General features: G+C 32.6%; 1 protein-coding gene across 1 annotated transcript in view; it reads left to right on the plus strand.

Moving 5' to 3' along the window:
* Positions 1-19,367, plus strand: part of SYCP1 (synaptonemal complex protein 1) — a 172,519-nt gene that overhangs the window by 120,582 nt on the left and 32,570 nt on the right. Inside the window, exons 25-28 of the mRNA XM_079136081.1 lie at positions 11,033-11,149; positions 11,567-11,677; positions 12,756-12,848; positions 13,171-13,245. Of these exons, the coding sequence (XP_078992207.1) occupies positions 11,033-11,149; positions 11,567-11,677; positions 12,756-12,848; positions 13,171-13,245 (396 nt within the window). The remainder of the gene's footprint in view (positions 1-11,032; positions 11,150-11,566; positions 11,678-12,755; positions 12,849-13,170; positions 13,246-19,367) is intronic.

The raw sequence follows: 19,367 nt of genomic DNA on the forward strand, positions 1-19,367 counted from the left end.
TAGTGTAGATACTACAGCCATTCAAAGTCTAATAAGGGAATGCTACAGATTACTTTATTTCATGCCAAGATATGTGAATCTTAGATGAAATTGACAAATTTTCTACCTACCTACCTAACTCCATCCCTATCTTTGGTACTAAGGAGTGAATCCATGAGCACTCTACCTCTGAGCTGCATTTCAGCCCCCTTTTTGTTTTTTATTTGGAGACAAGGTCTTGCTAAGTTGCTGAGGCTTGCCTCAAACTTGCAATCCTCCTGCTTCTGCTTCTTGAATCACTGAGATTACAGGCATGTGCCACTGCACTCAACTTATTTACCTATTATGGAAACTGAATTTGTCACAAAAAAATCTCCCAGATAAAAACCTAGTTCTGAAAGATTTCACTGGTGAATTCTGTCAAACACTTCTGTAAGAAATAATACCAGTCTTTCTCAGACTCCTGAAAAATGGAAGAGTGGGAACAGTTTCCAATTTGATACCAAATACTAATGAAGGCATTATAGGAAAAGAAAATTACAACCTCTTGTCCTTATGAATATAGATAAAAAATCTTTAATAACATATTAGTAAATCTACTTCAGTAAATACATATAAACCATATTACATTAAACAAGTGGGATTTATCTTAGCAATGTAAGATTGGTTTAAAATTTGAAACTTGGTATAATTTAGTTTATCATCTAATGAGAAAAATCATATCACTATAATAATTGGAGAAAAGTATTTGATGAAATTTAACACTTATTCATAATAAACTGGGAATGGAAGAGGACTTAATCTGAAAAAGAGCATCTACAAAACATCTAAAACTACATCATCATACTTATTGATGAGACTGAATGCTTTTCTTCTAATATAAATAATAATGTTGGCTCTTGCTACTTCTATTCAGTATTGTATCATTGGAGGTTCTAGCTAGTACAATTAAGTCAAGAAAATGAAAGATACACAGATTAGAAAGGAATATGTAGAACTGTCTCTTCATGAGTGACATATTTTCTACATTAAGAACTTTAGCATTTTTACAAAGTCACTACTATATTAGCAAGTAAATTGACAGAGTTCCATGGTAAAAGCCAATGACCAAAAATCAATTACATTTCTGTATGTAAACAGATACTACTTGAAAAATGAATTTTAAAGCATAATACCATTTAGAGTAGCACCAAAATCCATACAATAGAGATAACTGATCAAATATATGCAACACATTTTACACTAGAAAGTTTTAAAACATTCCTGAGACCTATTAAAGAACACCTCTGTAAATAATATGCTATGTTAATTGGGCATTTGAAGATTTTTAAGATTTCAGATTTGCCTTCATTATTTAGATACTCAGTTAATCCCTATCACATTTCCAGTAGTCTTTTTAAAAAATAGGTTCAGGCCTGTAATCCTAGTGACTTGGGAAGCTGAGGCAGGAGGATCGCAAGTTCAAGGGCAGCTTCAGCAACAAGTTTTGAGACCCTGTCTCAAAATAAAAAGGGCAGTTAGGGGATGTCACTGAGTGGTAAAGTGCCCTTGAGTTCATCCATAGTACAAAAACCAATTTGACCAATTTCTTGTAAAATATATGTGAACTTTCAAAGGACTCAACAATTTTGAAAATAAAAATTGTGTAGGCTGAAGTTGAACTTGAAATCCTCAAATTCCCAAGTAGCTGGGATTACCAGCATGTGCTTTTGTGTCTGATTAAATTTTTCTTTGTTTTAAGGCCATATTATTATGTGACTTTTACTAATTTTTAGAAGATGGAACTGTTTATGCCCATTTAATGTGTTTTCTGTACTTATATATAATAGAAATTTTTATTAAAACAAGGATACTGACTTTATTTCTAGCAGTGTTTCTTGTCCTAGAACAGTTTTTCTGTCATAATTATACTAGTTTTCTTCTGTTTAATGTTTGCATGGTATGTCTTTTAAATCCATTTTACTTGTCCTTTCTGCATTTTTATGTTTCTATATGTCTCTTATAAATAGCATATAGTTGCAGTTTATAATTTTATCCACTCTGGAAATCTTTGTTTTACTGGTATATTTTGGCCTTAGAATTCATTATCTCCTTTATGTCTCATGTTTAATTTATATGCTATTATATTGTTACTGTTGTCATTTATTATAATGAATTTGTTTTTCTAAGGGTTTCGTATTGTCTGGGAAGAAGGAAATAGTAGAACGAATTGTGGAGAGGCAATAATTACTGAGAATATTTAGAACTGATGAAAGATATGAATTAACAGATCTATAGAAAGAAGTTTATACCAAAACAGGAAAAATAAAAAGAAATCCACATCTAGATTTAGTAAAACTAGAGAATATCAGACACATTAGGGTATTGAAAGTAGCTAGAGAACAATGAAAGATCACTAATGAAAGAATAGTAGGAGATGGATGTCTTCCAACAAACAATGGAAGTCAGAAAATAATGGGAAAATATTCTGAAGTGCTGAGAAGATAACTGTTCTACCTTGAATTAAGTTTACAACATACTTGTAAGGATGCTGGAGAATGGGGATTTTTTAGATTAAAAGTGAGGGAAACATACTTGTTATGAACTTTCAGACTAACAGACTTGATAAATATAAATATATATCTTCCATAAATGTCAAAGGACTGAAGTCACATGGAGTATATATGTCCTCTAACCACAGTTCTATGAATCTAGAAATTACAGCATAAATTTACCAAAGTCTAAAGTTAATGAAAACCTGTACTGTGAATATCATAATGACAATATATTTGAAGAAAAAGTTATAGAGTGACAAAAAAAAAAAAAACCTCAAGAAGAAATAGTTAGCCTAGTTTTTCCTAGTGAATAAATCAAATTAGTGATTTAAAATCTTTGATAAGGCAAACTTCAGAGTTAGGTGGTTTAATATGGGAGTTTTGTATGTAGAAAACTTACATGAATTAATACAACATTATATCTGTTAAGTTGTAGGTACTTATTCATTACGTAGAAATCATTACTAGTCTTAAAACACGTGCAACAATTACAAAAGTAAATTGTAAAATGTAATTTTAAAAATATGCCATTTATGTAAAAATTAAAATGCTAGTTTACTTCAAATTGATACACATATTCAAGTAAAGTTTCATCAGGAGTTTTTACTGTCAGAATCCGACAAACTGATTCTAAAATATCTATCTAAGAACAACTGGCCAAGATCAACTAGGCAATCTGTAGGAAGGACAAGGGAGGGAAGTGTGTCCTACCAGATATGAAGATTATTTACATAGCTGAGGTAATTAAGACAATGTGACACTGACACAAAGGTAGTCAAACTAGTTGATGGAAGAGTCTAGAAAATAATCCATGAGTAAATGAAAACCTGAAATAATACAGAGATTGCATTGCAGCAATGTAGTTCTGGGACATTGGACTATTTTATCCTTATGCTAAGTATACAGAAAAGAATTCTTTGAGGATGTAAATGTGAAAGGTAGGATTTCGAAACATTTGAGGAAGATATGGAGAGTATCTTAGTGATCTGGTGATAAAGAACTTCTAAACAAGATAAAACAACCTTATTTGAAAACATTGATAAATTCATACATGCTCTAATTAATAACTTCTATTTAATTAACAAATCTCAAACTGGGAGAAATATTTAATATACATGTTATCCACAGGGGATTGATTCCAGGATGTCCTTCAGATAACAAGATCTGTGGATGTTCTTTATACAGAATGGCATAGAATTTGCACATAAGCTATTTATATCTTCCCATATACTTAAATCATTTCTAGATTATAAAATACATATTACAAACCTATAGGGCCACTAAAAGCCTATAGGGGGAAATCTTCAATACCCCAGATCTGCAGCGCTAGAGGGGAAGATACATGAACAACATGAAAAAACAAGGGAAGAAAATGATCCAAACAAATCTAGATTCTATAGTAATAGAATCCAATGACAGGATGGTAGAAGAAATGTCAGAAAAGGACTTCAGATTATACATGATTAAGATGATTCGCAAAGCAAAGGATGAGATAAGAGAGCAAATGCAGGCAATGAATGATAATACCAATAAGCTGAAAGAGCACCTGCAGGAAGCAAAACATCATTTCAACAAAGAGATAGAGATTCTCAAAAAACAAACAAAAAAAAAAAAAAAAAAAAGAAATCCTTGAAATAAAGGAGACAATAAACCAAATAAAAAACTCAATGGAAAGCATCACCAACAGACTAGACCACTTGGAAGACAGAACCTCAGACAATGAAGACAAAATATTTAATCTTGAAAATAAAGTCGCCCAAACAGAGAAGATGGTAAGAAATCATGAACAGAATTTCCAAGAACTATGGGACATCATGAAAAGACCAAACTTAAAAATTATTAGGATTGAGGAAGGCACAGAGATACAAACCAAAGGAATGAACAACTTATTCAATGAAATAATATCAGAAAATTTCCCAAACCTGAAGAATGAAATGGAAAATCAAATACAAGAGGCTTACAGAACACCAAATGCACAGAATCACAACAGATCCACACCAAGGCACATTATAATGAAAATGCCTAACATTCAAAATAAAGATAGGATTTTGAAGGCCGCGAGAGAAAAGCATGAGATTACATATAGGGGGAGATCAATACGGATAGCAGCAGACTTCTCAACCCAGACTCTAAAAGCTAGAAGGGCCCGGAGCAACATATTTCAAGCTCTGAAAGAACATGGTTGACAACCAAGAATTCTATACCCAGCAAAACTAACCTTCAGATTTGAAGATGAAATAAAATCCTTCCATGGTAAACAAAAGTTAAAAGAATTTACAAATAGAAAGCCTGCACTACAGAATGTTCTCAACAAAATATTCCATAAGGAGGAAATGAAAAACAACAATGGAGGTCAGCAAAGGGAGGAACTACCTTAGAGAAAAAGCACTCAAAGGAGAAACCAAGCCAACTTAAAAACCAAACATAAGCCAAATGACTGGGAATACAAATTATTTCTCAATAATAACCCTGAACATTAATGGCCTAAACTCATCAATCAAAAGACATAGACTGGCAGAATGGATTAAAAAGAAAGACCCAACAATATGCTGCCTGCAAGAGACTCATCTCATAGAAAAAGACATCCACAGACTAAAGGTGAAAGGATGGGAAAAAACCTACCACGCACATGGACTCAGTAAAAAAGCAGGGGTTTCCATCCTCATATCAGATAAAGTGGACTTCAAGCCAAAGTTAGTCAGAAGGGATAAAGAAGGACATTTCATACTGCTTAAGGGAACCATAAATCAGGAAGACATAACGATAGTAAATATTTTTGCCCCAAACAATGGTGCATCCCTGTACATCAAACAAATCCTTCTCAATTTCAAGAATCACATAGACCACAACACAATAATTCTGGGCGACTTTAATGCACCACTGTCACCACTAGATAGATCTTCCAAACAAAATCCAACCAAAGAAACCATAGAACTCAATAACACAATCAATAACTTAGACTTAATAGACATATATAGAATATACCATCCATCAACGAGCGGATACACTTTCTTCTCAGCAGCACATGGAACCTTCTCAAAAATAGACCATATGTTATACCACAAAGCAGCCCTTAGGAAATGCAAAAAAATAGAGATACTGCCTTGTGTTCTATCAGATCATAATGGACTGAGAGTAGAAATCAATGACAAAATAAAAAAGGGAAAGTACTCCAACACCTGGAGACTAAATAATATGCTATTGAATGAAACATGGATAACAAAAAACATCAGGGAGGAGATGAAAAAATTCTTAGAGGTCAATGAGAATGATGAAACAACATATCAAAATCTCTGGGACACTATGAAAGCGGTACTAAGAGGAAAGTTCATTGCATGGAGCGCATTCCAGAAAAGAATTAAAAGTCAACGACTAAATGACCTAACATTACACCTCAAAGCCCTAGAAAAGGAAGAACAGAATAATAGCAAAAGTAGTAGAAGACAGGAAATAATTAAAATCAGAGCTGAAATCAATGAAATTGAAACAAAAGAAACTATTCAAAAAATTGACATAACAAAAAGTTGGTTCTTTGAGAAAGTAAACAAAATAAACCCTTAGCCACACTAACAAAGAGGAGAGAGAAGACTCAAATTACTAAAATACATGATGCAAAAGGAAATATCACAACAGACACCACTGAGATACAGAACATAGTGAGAAGCTACTTTGAAAATCTGTATTCCAACAAAATAGAAAGTACCGAAGACATTGACAAATTTCTAGAGACATATGCTCCTCCCAAACTGAACCAGGAGGACGTACACAATTTAAACAGATCAATATCAAGCAATGAAATAGAAGAAGCCATTAAAAATCTACCATCCAAGAAAAGCCCAGGACCAGACGGATTCTCAGCCGAGTTCTACAAGACCTTCAAAGAAGAACTCATTCCAATACTTCTCAGAGTATTCCAGGAAATAGAAAAGGAGGGTACCCTACCGAACTCATTCTATGAAGCTAATATCACCCTCATACCCAAACCAGGAAAAGACACATCAAGGAAAGAAAATTTTAGACCAATATCCTTGATGAATATAGAAGCTAAGATCCTTAACAAAATATTGGCAAACCGTATCCAAAAACATATTAAGAAAATTGTGCACCATGATCAAGTGGGGTTCATTCCTGGAATGCAAGGATGGTTATCATCCGTAAATCAATCAACGTAATCCATCATATGAATAGACTTAAGGATAAGAATCATATGGTTATTTCAATTGACGCAGAAAAAGCATTTGACAAAATACAACACCCCTTCATGCTCAAAACACTAGAAAAAATAGGGATAGTAGGAACATACCTGAACATTGTAAAGGCTATTTATGCTAAGCCCATGGCCAACATCATTCTTAATGGAGAAAAACTGAAACCATTCCCTTTAAAAATGGGAACAAGACAGGGATGTCCTCTTTCACCACTTCTATTCAACATTGTCCTCGAAACTCTAGCCAGAGCAATTAGGCAGACTAAAGAAATTAAAGGGATACTAATAGGAAAAGAGGAACTTAAGCTGTCACTATTTGCGGATGACATGATTCTATATTTAGAGGATCCAAAAACCTCCTCCAGAAAACTTCTAGACCTCATCAATGAATTCAGCAAAATAGCAGGCTATAAAATAAACACGCGTAAATCTATAGCATTTTTATACGCAAGCGATGAAACAGCTGAAAGGGAAATGAGGAAAACAACTCCATTTGCAATAGCCTCAAAAAAAATAAAATACTTGGGCATCCATCTAACCAAGGAGGTAAAAGACCTCTACAATGAAAACTACAAAACACTGAAGAAAGAAATTAAGACCTTAGAAGATGGAAAGATCTCCCATGTTCTTGGATAGGCAGAATTAATATTGTCAAAATGGCCATACTACCAAAAGTGCTATACAGATTCAATGCAATTCCAATTAAAATCCCAATGATGAACATCACAGAAATAGAGCAAGCAGTCATGAAATTCATCTGGAAGAATAAGAAACCCAGATAGCTAAAGCAATCCTTAGCAGGAAGAATGAAACAGGGGGTATCGCAATACCAGAACTTCAACTATACTACAAAGCAATAGTAACAAAAACGGCATGGTATTGGCACCAAAATAGACAGGTAGATCAATGGTACAGAATAGAGGACACGGACACAAACCCAAATAAATATAATTTTCTCATACTACACAAAGGTGCCAAAAATATGCAATGGAGAAAAGATAGCCTGTTCAACAAATGGTGCTGCGAAAACTGGAAAACCATATGCAACAGAATGAAACTAAACCCCTATCTCTCACCCTGAACAAAACTCAACTCACAATGGATCAAGGACCTCGGAATCAGACCAGAGACCCTGCATCTTATAGAAGAAAAAGTAGGTCCAAATCTTCACCTTGTTGGCTTAGGATCAGACTTCCTTAACAGGACTCCCATAGCACAAGAAATAAAAGCAAGAATCAATAACTGGGATAGATTCAAACTAAATAGTTTTCTCTCAGCAAAGGAAACTATCAGCAATGCGAAGAGAGATCCTACAGAGTGGGAGAATATATTTGCCACTCATACTTCAGATAGAGCACTAATTTCCAGAATATATAAAGAACTCAAAAAACTCTACACCAAGAATACAAATAACCCAATCAACAAATGGGCTAAGGAAATGAACAGACACTTCACAGAAGAAGATGTACAAGCAATCAACAGATATATGAAAAAATGTTCAACATCTTTAGTAATAAGAGAAATGCAAATCAAAACTACACTACGATTCCATCTCACCCCAATTAGAATGGCGATTATCAAAAACACAAGCAACAATAGGTGTTGGTGAGGATGTGGGGAAAAAGGTACACTCATACTTTGGTGGTGGGACTGCAAATTAGTGCAGCCACTCTGGAAAGCAGTGTGGAGATTCCTTAGGAAACTTTAAATGGGCCTACCATTTGACCCAGCTATCCCACTCCTTGGCCTATACCCAAAGGACTTAAAATCAGCGTACTACAGAGATACAGCCACATCAATGTTCATAGGGGCTCAATTCACAATAGCCAGACTGTGGAACCAACCTAGATGCCCTTCAATTGATGAATGGATAAAGAAACTGTGGTATGTATATACAATGGAATATTTCTCAGCTATAAAGAATAATAAAATTATGGCATTTTCAGGCAAATGGATGAAATTGGAGAATATCATGTTAAGTGAGATAAGCCAATCTCAAAAATCCAAAAGAGGAATGATCTCACTGATAAGCGGATAATGACTCTTAATGGGTGTTGGGAGTGGGAGAAGAATGGAGGAAGGAGGGACTGCATAGAGGCAAAAGAGAGGTGGGAGGGATGGGAGGGAAGGAAAAAAAATACATATTACAGTATAGATGCTATATAAATGGTTGTACTCTATTTTTAAGGGAATAATGACAAGGAAAAGTCTGTATATGTTTTGTAAAGATTTCTTCCCTAATATTTTAGATTTGAGGTTGATTGAATCCACTGATACAGAACCTATGGATATGAAGAGCCAACTGTAGGATGAAAAAAGAATTTGAATCCTGTAATTAATAAAGATTGCTCACAAGTCATTAAGAAAAGATGAAACACCAAAAAGATAAATGGGTGAAAGACATGAACAGACATGAAAGACTTCACAGGACAGCAAATATGAAGAGTTAAATATATGATGTTCAATAATCAAGAAAATGCAAATTAAATGACAAAACTTCAAATTCTTTCATCCTACAGTATCAATTGTTGATGAATTTGTGAAGGATGTAGAAGTCATAACACTGTTGATGGGAATTTAAATTAGTACATGTACTTAAGTATAAAGTGGAACATGTAACCTGCCCTGTGACCCAGCAATTCCCTAGGCATATGTTATAAATGCTATACTTTTGCACTTAGGAGATGTTTACAAGAACATTTAAAGCATCTATGAAGAACTAAATATATAAAGAAAGCTGTGTTATGTTAATATAATGGAACACTACTATCCAGAGGAAATGAATGTGGTTTACATTCATAACTATCTAGTACATGCTGTGAAAGAAAAAAGCAAGACAAAAAATACATGCACTGTGAAAATATTTATATAAAGTTCAAAAACAGATATTAGGGATATGTAATTGTGAAATAGAGCTATAAAGAAGAGCATGGGAATAAAGAATATTTATTTATAAATATGAAGAATATTTGTTACACTTGAGGGGGCAGTAGGGGAAAACTAATGAAGAGGGATACTCAGAAGCCTTTATCAATATTGATAATTTTCCATAATATTAATATTATTTTTGGCTGAGTAATATTCCATTGTGTATATATACCACAGTTTCTTTATCCGTTCATCTGTTGACGGGCATCTAGGTTGGTTCCACAATCTAGTTATTGTGAATTGAGCTACTATAAACATTGATGTGGCTGAGTTACTGTAGTATGCTACTTTTAAGTCCTTTGGGTATAAACCGAGGAGTGGGATATCTGGGTCAAAAGGTGGGTCCATTCCAAGTTTTCTGAGGATTCTCCATACTGCATTCCAGAGTGACTGCACCAATTTGCAACTCCACCAGCAATGGAGAATATCATGCTAAGTGAAATAAGCCAATCCCAAAAAACCAAAGGCTGAATGTTTTCCCTGATAAGTGGAGGATGATATATAATGGGGGTTGGGGGGTCGGGGGTGAGAGGAGAAGAATGGAGGAACTTCAAATTATGTAGAGGGAAATGAGAGGGAGGGGAGGTATGAAAAATGGTGGAATGAGACAGACATCATTACCCTGTGTACAGGTATGATTACATGAATGGTATGAACCTACATTGTGTACAACCATAGAAATGAAATGATGTACCCCATTTGTGTACAATGAATTAAAATGCAGTCTAAAAAAATTGGTAATATTCTGTATCTTAGAGTTGATGATTGATACATGGATAAAGAATACAGTCTGATTCATTGTTAAATTACCCATGCCTTCCTTTCCCTATTTCTGTCCCTGCCATGTCCACCCTTCCCCAGTTCTAATTCATCCTTGCCCTAAGATAAAAGTGAACCTGGAGTGTGAGTGCTAATCCAGGGCCCTTCTCTATTGACAATGATTACATTTGAGTTGTACAGCTCAGTGAATATTTATACAAAGTATGTGAAAGCAATGGAATTGAGGGTGTTTCCTTTTTACAGAAAATCTCATTAGAGTATGCTTTTTCTTTGAATATGTGAGTTTTCTGTCCAAATGGAATAGGTACTTATTGTAATAAAATATGTGGATCTAAAATTGACCAATTTAAATATTGTTGAATTCTTCAAAAATAAATATGTGAATGCTTATTTTATATTACTTATCAAGTCTACATATTTTAGGTGACAAGATAGACTTTGTGAAAAATAAAGCATGTCTCACCATATGAAAAAATATAAGGAAAATGATCCAATCATTATTCCATAATAAATTATCTAAGATTCACAAAACACAAAATGAATATGGAATATTTCAAGTAATCCACAGCATTTACTAATATTCATGCTATTTTTTTACTTAAAGATCAATAAATTAGAGTTAGAACTAGAAAGTACCAAACAAAAATTTGAGGAAATGTCTGACAACTATCAAAAAGAAATTGAGGACAAAAAGATATCAGAAGAAAATCTTATGGGAGAGGTAGGAAAATCTCACTGTGTTTAGAACTTATACTAAAATTTTGTGTTTTTTAGCATTTGAAGAAAAAAGTAATAAATATTCTCAGTTTTTAAATTGTGATTTTTAAGAAGTTTTGATAAATTTGTATTAGTGGCTGTTATCAGTTTAAAAGTAAAAAATGGAAGTATCCTTATTATTCTAAATACTTGAGTATTCAGTAGCATTTACTTTTTTAAAAGATTAAATATTTATCAGTGTTTCATTGTCATTTCACTTGATAAAATACCGTAAAATACCAAAATAGAGTACATTTTCTACTTATTTTTCTGATTTCCTGGTGTTTGACTTTTGCATTTTATATAAGTAGAGCATATGCTTTTTACATTTAAGTTTAATTTGGTTTTGTGTGTTAATTTTAAGAAACTTTTAATACTACAGGTTGAGAAGGCAAAAGTAATAGCTGATGAAGCAGTAAAATTACAGAAGGAAATTGATATACGATGTCAACATAAAATAGCTGAAATGGTAGCACTTATGGAAAAACATAAGGTAACTTTATGTCATAAAAATTATTTATTGGGACCATATTTCTGATCAGAAGTGGACACAAAATATTCTGATTTCTTAGGGAAAATTATTGTCTGTACAACAGTGACTAATACAGCTGGAATACTTTAGATCCCCTTTTTCTAAGTTTAGATTTTAATCATACAGTGGCTTGGGTGCCATTTCCTTGAGTAAATATCCTTATCATATATTTTAGATAGATGTAATCATTCTTTCTGAATTCTAGTAGTCTCATTGCACTTTCTATCTTTTATTTAAGGAACATACCTAGGGTATATTTCTTATTAATATTTGTATTCTCTGCGTATACCTAACACTAAAATTTTTTTAATAAAGTAATAAGTAGATGATAGACTTAATGTTGGTTGTGTATGTGAGTGTCCTCTGTTTTTTATTGTTGTTTAGAGTAATACTTCTATTAGGAAAGTAGGCCTGTCCCCTTTAGACTTGGAGAAGAGGTAGGCTGTATCTACCTCTTCATTTATAAAAATTTTTGCTAGAATCTAAACATTTTTATGAGGTAACCAATGAAGATTTAAAAAAATAATTAGAATATTATTATGAACTCATAGACTTAAGCATGTTATGTTTCTGTTCAGTGAAATTTTTATCCATATTGATTCTCAAATTATCCTACCTTTGACCAGTGGGAACCTCTTCAAGCTGACTGGCAAGTCTTTTTGACTTGACTCTGCTAGTCTCTGATAACTTTCTCTTTGTCATGGCAAAATTTTCAAAGTTCATTTTGTATATTCTCTCTCAGATTTTGAATCAGCCACTTCTCTAAAAATTCTGGGTATTTCTACTATATTTTTTAAATGATGAAATTCAGTGTTTCTAATTAAAAGGAGTTATTTCTTGCTCTTCTGTTAGTATATTTTCAAGACTGTTCAAGTTGTTTGAATGAAAAAATATAATTGAAATATACATAATATAATTGAAATATGTATAAATATACACACAAACTTATAAGTATCAGTTTCTTCAAATATTAAATATTAGGATATCAAAGACAATTCAGTTTTAATGGACCTAAACCAATTTTCTTTGTTTAATATAGCACCAATATGATAAAATTGTTGAAGAAAGAGACTCAGAATTAGGACTTTATAAGAGCAAAGAACAAGAACAATCATCAATGAAAGCATCTTTGGTGAGATACGGTGTTAAGTCTTTCTTTAAAGAAAACTATTAAAGACTTGTTTAAATGAAATCTAGTTATATTCAACTAGCAACCTTCATAACTGTAGGTTTTTAAAGGATATTTTCTGATGAGTTTATATTAAAGACTTGTTTAAATGAAATCCAGTTATATTCAACTAGCAACCTTCATAACTGTAGGTTTTTAAAAGATATTTTGTGATGAGTTTATTTCTCTGTATAGAGAGTTGAATTTACTTGAGTCCTAGTTTATGTTTTTGTTGTCTTGAGAAATATATGGAAGTACTTAAAAACTTCATGTTTCTTTTCTTTAGGAGCTTGAACTAGCAAATCTAAAAAATGAACTTTTGTCCATTGAGAAGCAACTTGAAATTGAAAAAGAAGAAAAGGTAGGGTTTTTTTGCCTTATAGGTGAAAGATTGTAAGATTTAGATGCAAATTTGTACTTTAATCAACATGTTATATTAGAAAATAATTTGATTAATTTGGATAACTAGGGATTAGAAAATATATCTTTCCCTGCTAGCTTTTCCCTAGAAGTATTTAGCATTTAAATGCTAAACACACATGAGTATGTGTGTACATTTAGGAACAGAAATGCTTTAAATATAACTATTTGAGAAGTATTATCATATATTAATATTAAAAACATTTAATGTGACTTTTTAGCTATTCATTGTTTGAGAAAAATGGCTTATATCTGTGTAGCATTTTTCAGTTTACAAGGTGAATTGACTTACTTTAAAATTTAAAGTGCTAGTTATTTATTTTTTTGCTTTGTACATGGCCAGGCACTGTGCTGAATACCCTACTTTCATCTAATTTAATCCTTACAATAATGTTGTATGCAATACCTATTATTGTCTTCATTTTTTACAGAGATTGGGCTATTGATTCAAGATTACATAGTTAACTCTTAACAGTGCCACAATAGCAACCAGTTTGTAACATGAGTTTGGAGTAAACAAACCTCCAAACCATAACACTGGATACATGATTGTCAAACATAGTAGTCCCCCTTGTCTATCATTTCACTTCCCATGGTTTTAGATATCCATAGTTAACTATAGTCCAAAAATATTAAACAGAAAATTCCAGAAACAAACAATTCTTAAGTTTTAAATTGCACATCATTGTAAGTAGCATGATGAAATCTCATACTGTCTTGCTCTTTTATCTTTGTCCTTTTGCCTCAAAGTCAGCCTGATATTTATGTTGTAACCCCCACTTTTTTTGTATTTGTCCCTTATGTTTTACATTTACTAATCTTGATCAAATCTTTGATTTGCGTCTTTTTTTCTCTAATAGTGCTAATCATATTTGTTCTTAGGATACATATTTTATTTTGGACTATTTGGATAACTGCACTCATGATATATTTTTAAAATGTGACTTGATTTTGTTAGCCAATATTTTGTTTAGTGCTTTTATATGAATAAGTTAGAATGGTTTGTGTTTTATTTTTGTTGTGGCAAAAGTATATAACATTAAATTTACCACCTTAACACTTTTTACATGTACTGTTGACTGGTATTAAATACATTCACATTATTGTGTAAATATTTTTCTAGTACTTTTTTCATCTTGCAAAATGGAAACTTGTTTCCATTAAGCACTAATTTTCCTTCCACACCCTCCCCAGTTCTTGGCAACTACCTTTGTGCATTATCTTTCTGATTTTGACTACTTTAGGTGCTTTATGTGAATGGAATCTTACAGTATTTGTCCTTTGGTGACTGGTTTATTTTTCTTAGCATAATACCTTTAAGGTTCATTCATGTTATGGCTTATGACAGGATAACCTTTTTTTTAAAAAAATTCTCTCTAATCATATAAAAATTCATGTTTATGACAAATTTCTTTCAGATTTCTAAAATCAGATTAGTGATATGCAAAAATATGTTTGTATATATTTATATATTTGTTACATTTATATATCATATGAACCTTTGTTTTATATGCAAAGAAATTACATTTAACAAAATGTAAATATTAATAAAAATAATCTAAATGTTAAAAATTGAAAATTTGCTAATCTTTTGCAATAGGAGATATTGAAACCATAATGACATATTATATAAAAAAGGAACAAGGAAGATAACTTTTGAATCAATTCATTAAGTGAAGCATCTCAATATAAAAACCAGTATTAGGAACAGTAGCAAAATCGATGGAGGACCATGCTTTTTAGCCTTGCAGTATAGAAGAAACTTGAATAAAACACAAAGTAATAAAGCTATAGAAGTGAATAGTCACAGAATTTCCATATGTAAAAATAGAATACCTGTACACTGAAAAATCAACACAGCTAGATGTGAAACTTTTATTATGAATTCATCACTTAATTTTGGTTAGGATTAATAACTATACTGTATAAAAGGGTTTCTAAAGATTAGCATGAAAAATACAGGAATCCAACAAAACTGAACAAAAACAAATCTTTAAATGCATATTTGAAAAATACTCAACTCCACTAGTGAATATAGTCATGAAAGGAAAGCAAAAATTCTCTCAAAAACAATTAGATTGGGAAATTAAAATTATTAATAAAATGGATGCTTTGCAGATAAATTGGAATATTTAAAATGAACATATTAATTGATTCATCAATTTTAACTTATTATTTTTTCCCACCTATTTGTATATGTCCAAAAAACTTTAAGTGAAAGATAATAATTGCATTTACTTTATTATTGATTTTAAAACGCACACCCAAGAGGAATTAATAAAGAAATGTTGGTATAATCATATATAGAGTTACTATTTTAGTTAAAATAAAAAAGCAACAACGAAAGCAAACAGAAAACAACTATAAAACAGGCAAATTTATATTTTCTGACTTGACAAAACTGAGATAAATTATTACATCATAAAAACTCCACTAAGATGCCAAGCTTTATATATTGTATGTGTTAATTATAACAAAACTACCTAAGCTTACTCCACTTTTTTAATAATTTATTTATTTTGATTCATTGTAAACAAATGGGGTACAACTTGTTTCTCTGGTTGTACATGAAGTAGAGTCGCACCATTTGTGTAATCATACATGTACATAGGGTAATGATGTTTATCTCATTCTGTTATTTTTCCTACCCCCCCACCCCTCCCACCCTTCTTTTTCCTCTATACAATCCATCCTTCCTCCATCCTCGCTTCCTTCCCACCCCCCATTATGTATCATCATCTGCTTATCAGTGAGATCATTTGGCCTTTGGTTTTTGGGGATTGGATTGGCTTATCTCACTTAGCATGATATTCTCCGATTGCATCCATTTACCTGAAAATACCATAATTTTATTCTTCTTTATGGCTGAGTAATATTCCATTGTATATATATATACCACAATTTCTTTATTCATTCATCAATTGAAGGTTATCTAGATTGGTTCCACAGTCTAGTTATTGGATTTAGGCAGCTATGAACATTGATGTGACTGTGTCACTGTAGTATGCTGATTTTAAGTCTTTTGTGTATAGGCCAAGGAGTGGGATAGCTGGATCAAATGGTGGTTCCATTCCAAGTTTTCTAAGGAACCTCCACACTGCTTTCCAGAGTGGCTGCACTAATTTGCAACCCCAGCAGCAATGTATGAGTGTACCTTCCTACGTCCTCGCCAACACCTGTTGTTGCTTGTATTCATGATAATCGCCATTCTAATTGGGGTGAGATGAAATCTTAGGGTAGTTTTGATTTGCATTTCTCTTATTGCTAGAGATTTTGAACATTTCTTCATATATCTGTTGATTGCTTGTAGATCTTCTTCTGTGAAGTGTCTGCTCATTTCCTTAGCCCATTTGTTGAGGGGTTGTTTGTATTCTTGATGTAAAGGTTTTTGAGTTCTTTATAGATTCTGAAGTGCTCTATGTGAAGTATGTGTGGCAAAGATTTTCTCCCGCTCTGTAGGCTCTCTCTTCACATTGTCAATAGTTTCCTTTGCTGAGAAAAAGCTTTTTAGTTTGAATCTATCCCATTTATAGATTCTTGCTTTAATTTTTTGTACTTTGGGAGTCATGTTAAGGAAGTCTGGTCCTAAGCTGACACGATGAAGATTTGGACCTACTTTTTCTTCTACAAGGTATAGGGTCTCTGATCTGATTCTGACGTCCTTGATCCATTTTGAGTTGAGTTTTGTGCAGGGTGAGAGATAGGGGTTTAGTTTCATTCTGTTGCATATGAATTTCCAGTTTTCCCAGCACCATTTGTTGAACAGGCTATCTTTTCTCCATTGTATGTTTTTGGCACCTGTGTCTAGTATGAGAAAATTGTATTTATGTGGGTTTGTCTCTGTGTCCTCTATTCTGTACCATTGAACTACCTGTCTGTTTTGGTTCCAATACCATGCCGTTTTTGTTACTATTGGTCTGTAGTATAGTTGAAGGTCTGGTATTGTGATTCCCCTGCTTCACTCTTCCTGCTAAGGATTGCTTTAGCTCTTCTGGGTCTCTTATTCTTCCAAATGAGTTTCATGATTGCTTGCTCTATTTCTATGAGGTACGTCATTGAGATTTTAATTGGAATTGCATTGAATCTGTATAGCACTTTTGGTAGTATGACCATTTTGACAATATTAATTCTGCCTATCCAAGAACATGGGAGATCTTTCCATCTTCTAAGGTTTTCTTTAATTTCTTTCTTTAGTGTTCTGTAGTTCTCATTGAACTTCACCTCTTTTGTTAGATTAATTCCCAAGTATTTTTTTTTTTGAGGTTATTGTGAATGTGGTAGTTTTCCTAATTTCTCTTTCAGAGGATTCACCACTTATGAATAAAAATGCACTAGATTTATGAGCATTGATTTTATGTTCTGCTACTTTACTGAACTCATTTATGAGTTGTAGAAGTTTTCTGGTGGAATTTTTTGGGTCCTCTAAATATAGAATCATGTCATTGGCAAATAGGGATAGTTTGAATTCTTCTTTTCCTATTCGTATCTCTTTAATTTCTTTGGTCTGTCTAATTGCTCCGGCTAGAGTTTCAAAGACGACGTTGAATAGAAGTGGTGAAAGAGGGCATCCCTGCCTTGATCCAGGTTTTAGGGGGGATGCTTTCAGCTTTTTACCATTTAGAATGATATTGGCCTTGGGCTTAGCATAGATAGCCTTTACAGTGTTAAGGAATGTTCCAACTATCCCTGTTTTTTCTAGTGTTTTGAGCATGAAGGATGCTGTATTTTATCAAATGCTTTTTCTGCATCTATTGAAATAATTATGTGATTCTTAACTTTAAGTCTGTTGATATGGTGAATGACATTTATTGATTTTTGAATGTTGAACCAACCTTGCATCCCTGGGATAAAACCCACTTGATTGTGGTGAACTATCTTTTTAATATGTTTTTGTATGTGATTTGCTAAAATTTTGTTAAGAATTTTTGCATCTATGTTCATTAGGGATATTGGTCTGAAATTTTCTTTCCTTGATGTGTCTCTGTCTGGTTTAGGTATCAGGGTGATATTAGTTTCATAGAATGAGTTTGGAAGGGTTCCTTCCTCTTCTATATCATGTAATACTTTGAGGAGTATTGGAGTGAGCCTTCTTTGAAGGTCTTGTAGAACTTGACTGAGAATCTGTCTGGTCCTGGGCATTTCTTGGTTGGTAGGCTTTTGATGGCTTCTTCCTTTTCATTGCTTGATATTGATCTGTTTAAATTGTGTATGTCCTAGTGATTCAATTTGGGAGGATCATATGTCTCTAGAAATTTGTTGGTGTCTTTGGTATTTTCTATTTTGTTGGAATATAGATTTTCAAAGTAGTTTCTCATTATGTATTTCAGTGGTATGTGTCATGATATTTCTTTTTTCATCATGAATTTTAGTAATTTGAGTATTCTCTCTCCTTCTCTTTGTTAGTGTGGCTAAGGGTTTATCAATTTCGTTTATTTTTTCAAAGAACCAACTTTTTATTTTCTCAATTGTTTCAATTGTTTCTTTTGTTTCAATTTCATTGATTTCGGCTCTGATTTTAACTATTTTCTGTCTTCTCCTACTTTCTGTATTGATCTGTTCTTCTTTTTCTAGGACTTTGAGCTATAGTGTTAGGTTGTTTATTTGTTGACTTTTTCTCCTTTTATTGAATTGCTCCATGAAATGAATTTTCCTCTTAGTACTGCTTTCATAGTGACCCAGAGAATTTGATAGGTTGTATCTTTGTTCTTGTTTGCCTCTAAGAATTTTTTTATTTCCCCTGATGTCTTCTGTTATTGGTGCATCATTCAGTAGCATATTATTTAATCTCCAGGTGTTGGAGTAGTTTCTGTTTTTTATTTTGTCATTGATTTCTAATTTCATTCCATTTTTATCTGATAGAATACAAGGTACTATATCTTTTTGTATTTGCTAAGAGTAGCTTTGTGGCACAACATGTGGTCTATTTTAGAGAAGGATCCATGAGCTGCTGAGAAGAAAGTGTATTCACTCATTGATGGATGGAATATTCTATATATGTCTGTTAGGTCTAAATTATCAATTGTGTTATTGAGTTCTATGGTTTGTTTGTTCAGTTTTTGTTTG

This window comes from Sciurus vulgaris (genome assembly GCF_902686455.1).
Source record: "Sciurus vulgaris genome assembly, chromosome: 1".
Classification (NCBI taxonomy): Eukaryota; Metazoa; Chordata; class Mammalia; order Rodentia; family Sciuridae; genus Sciurus; species Sciurus vulgaris.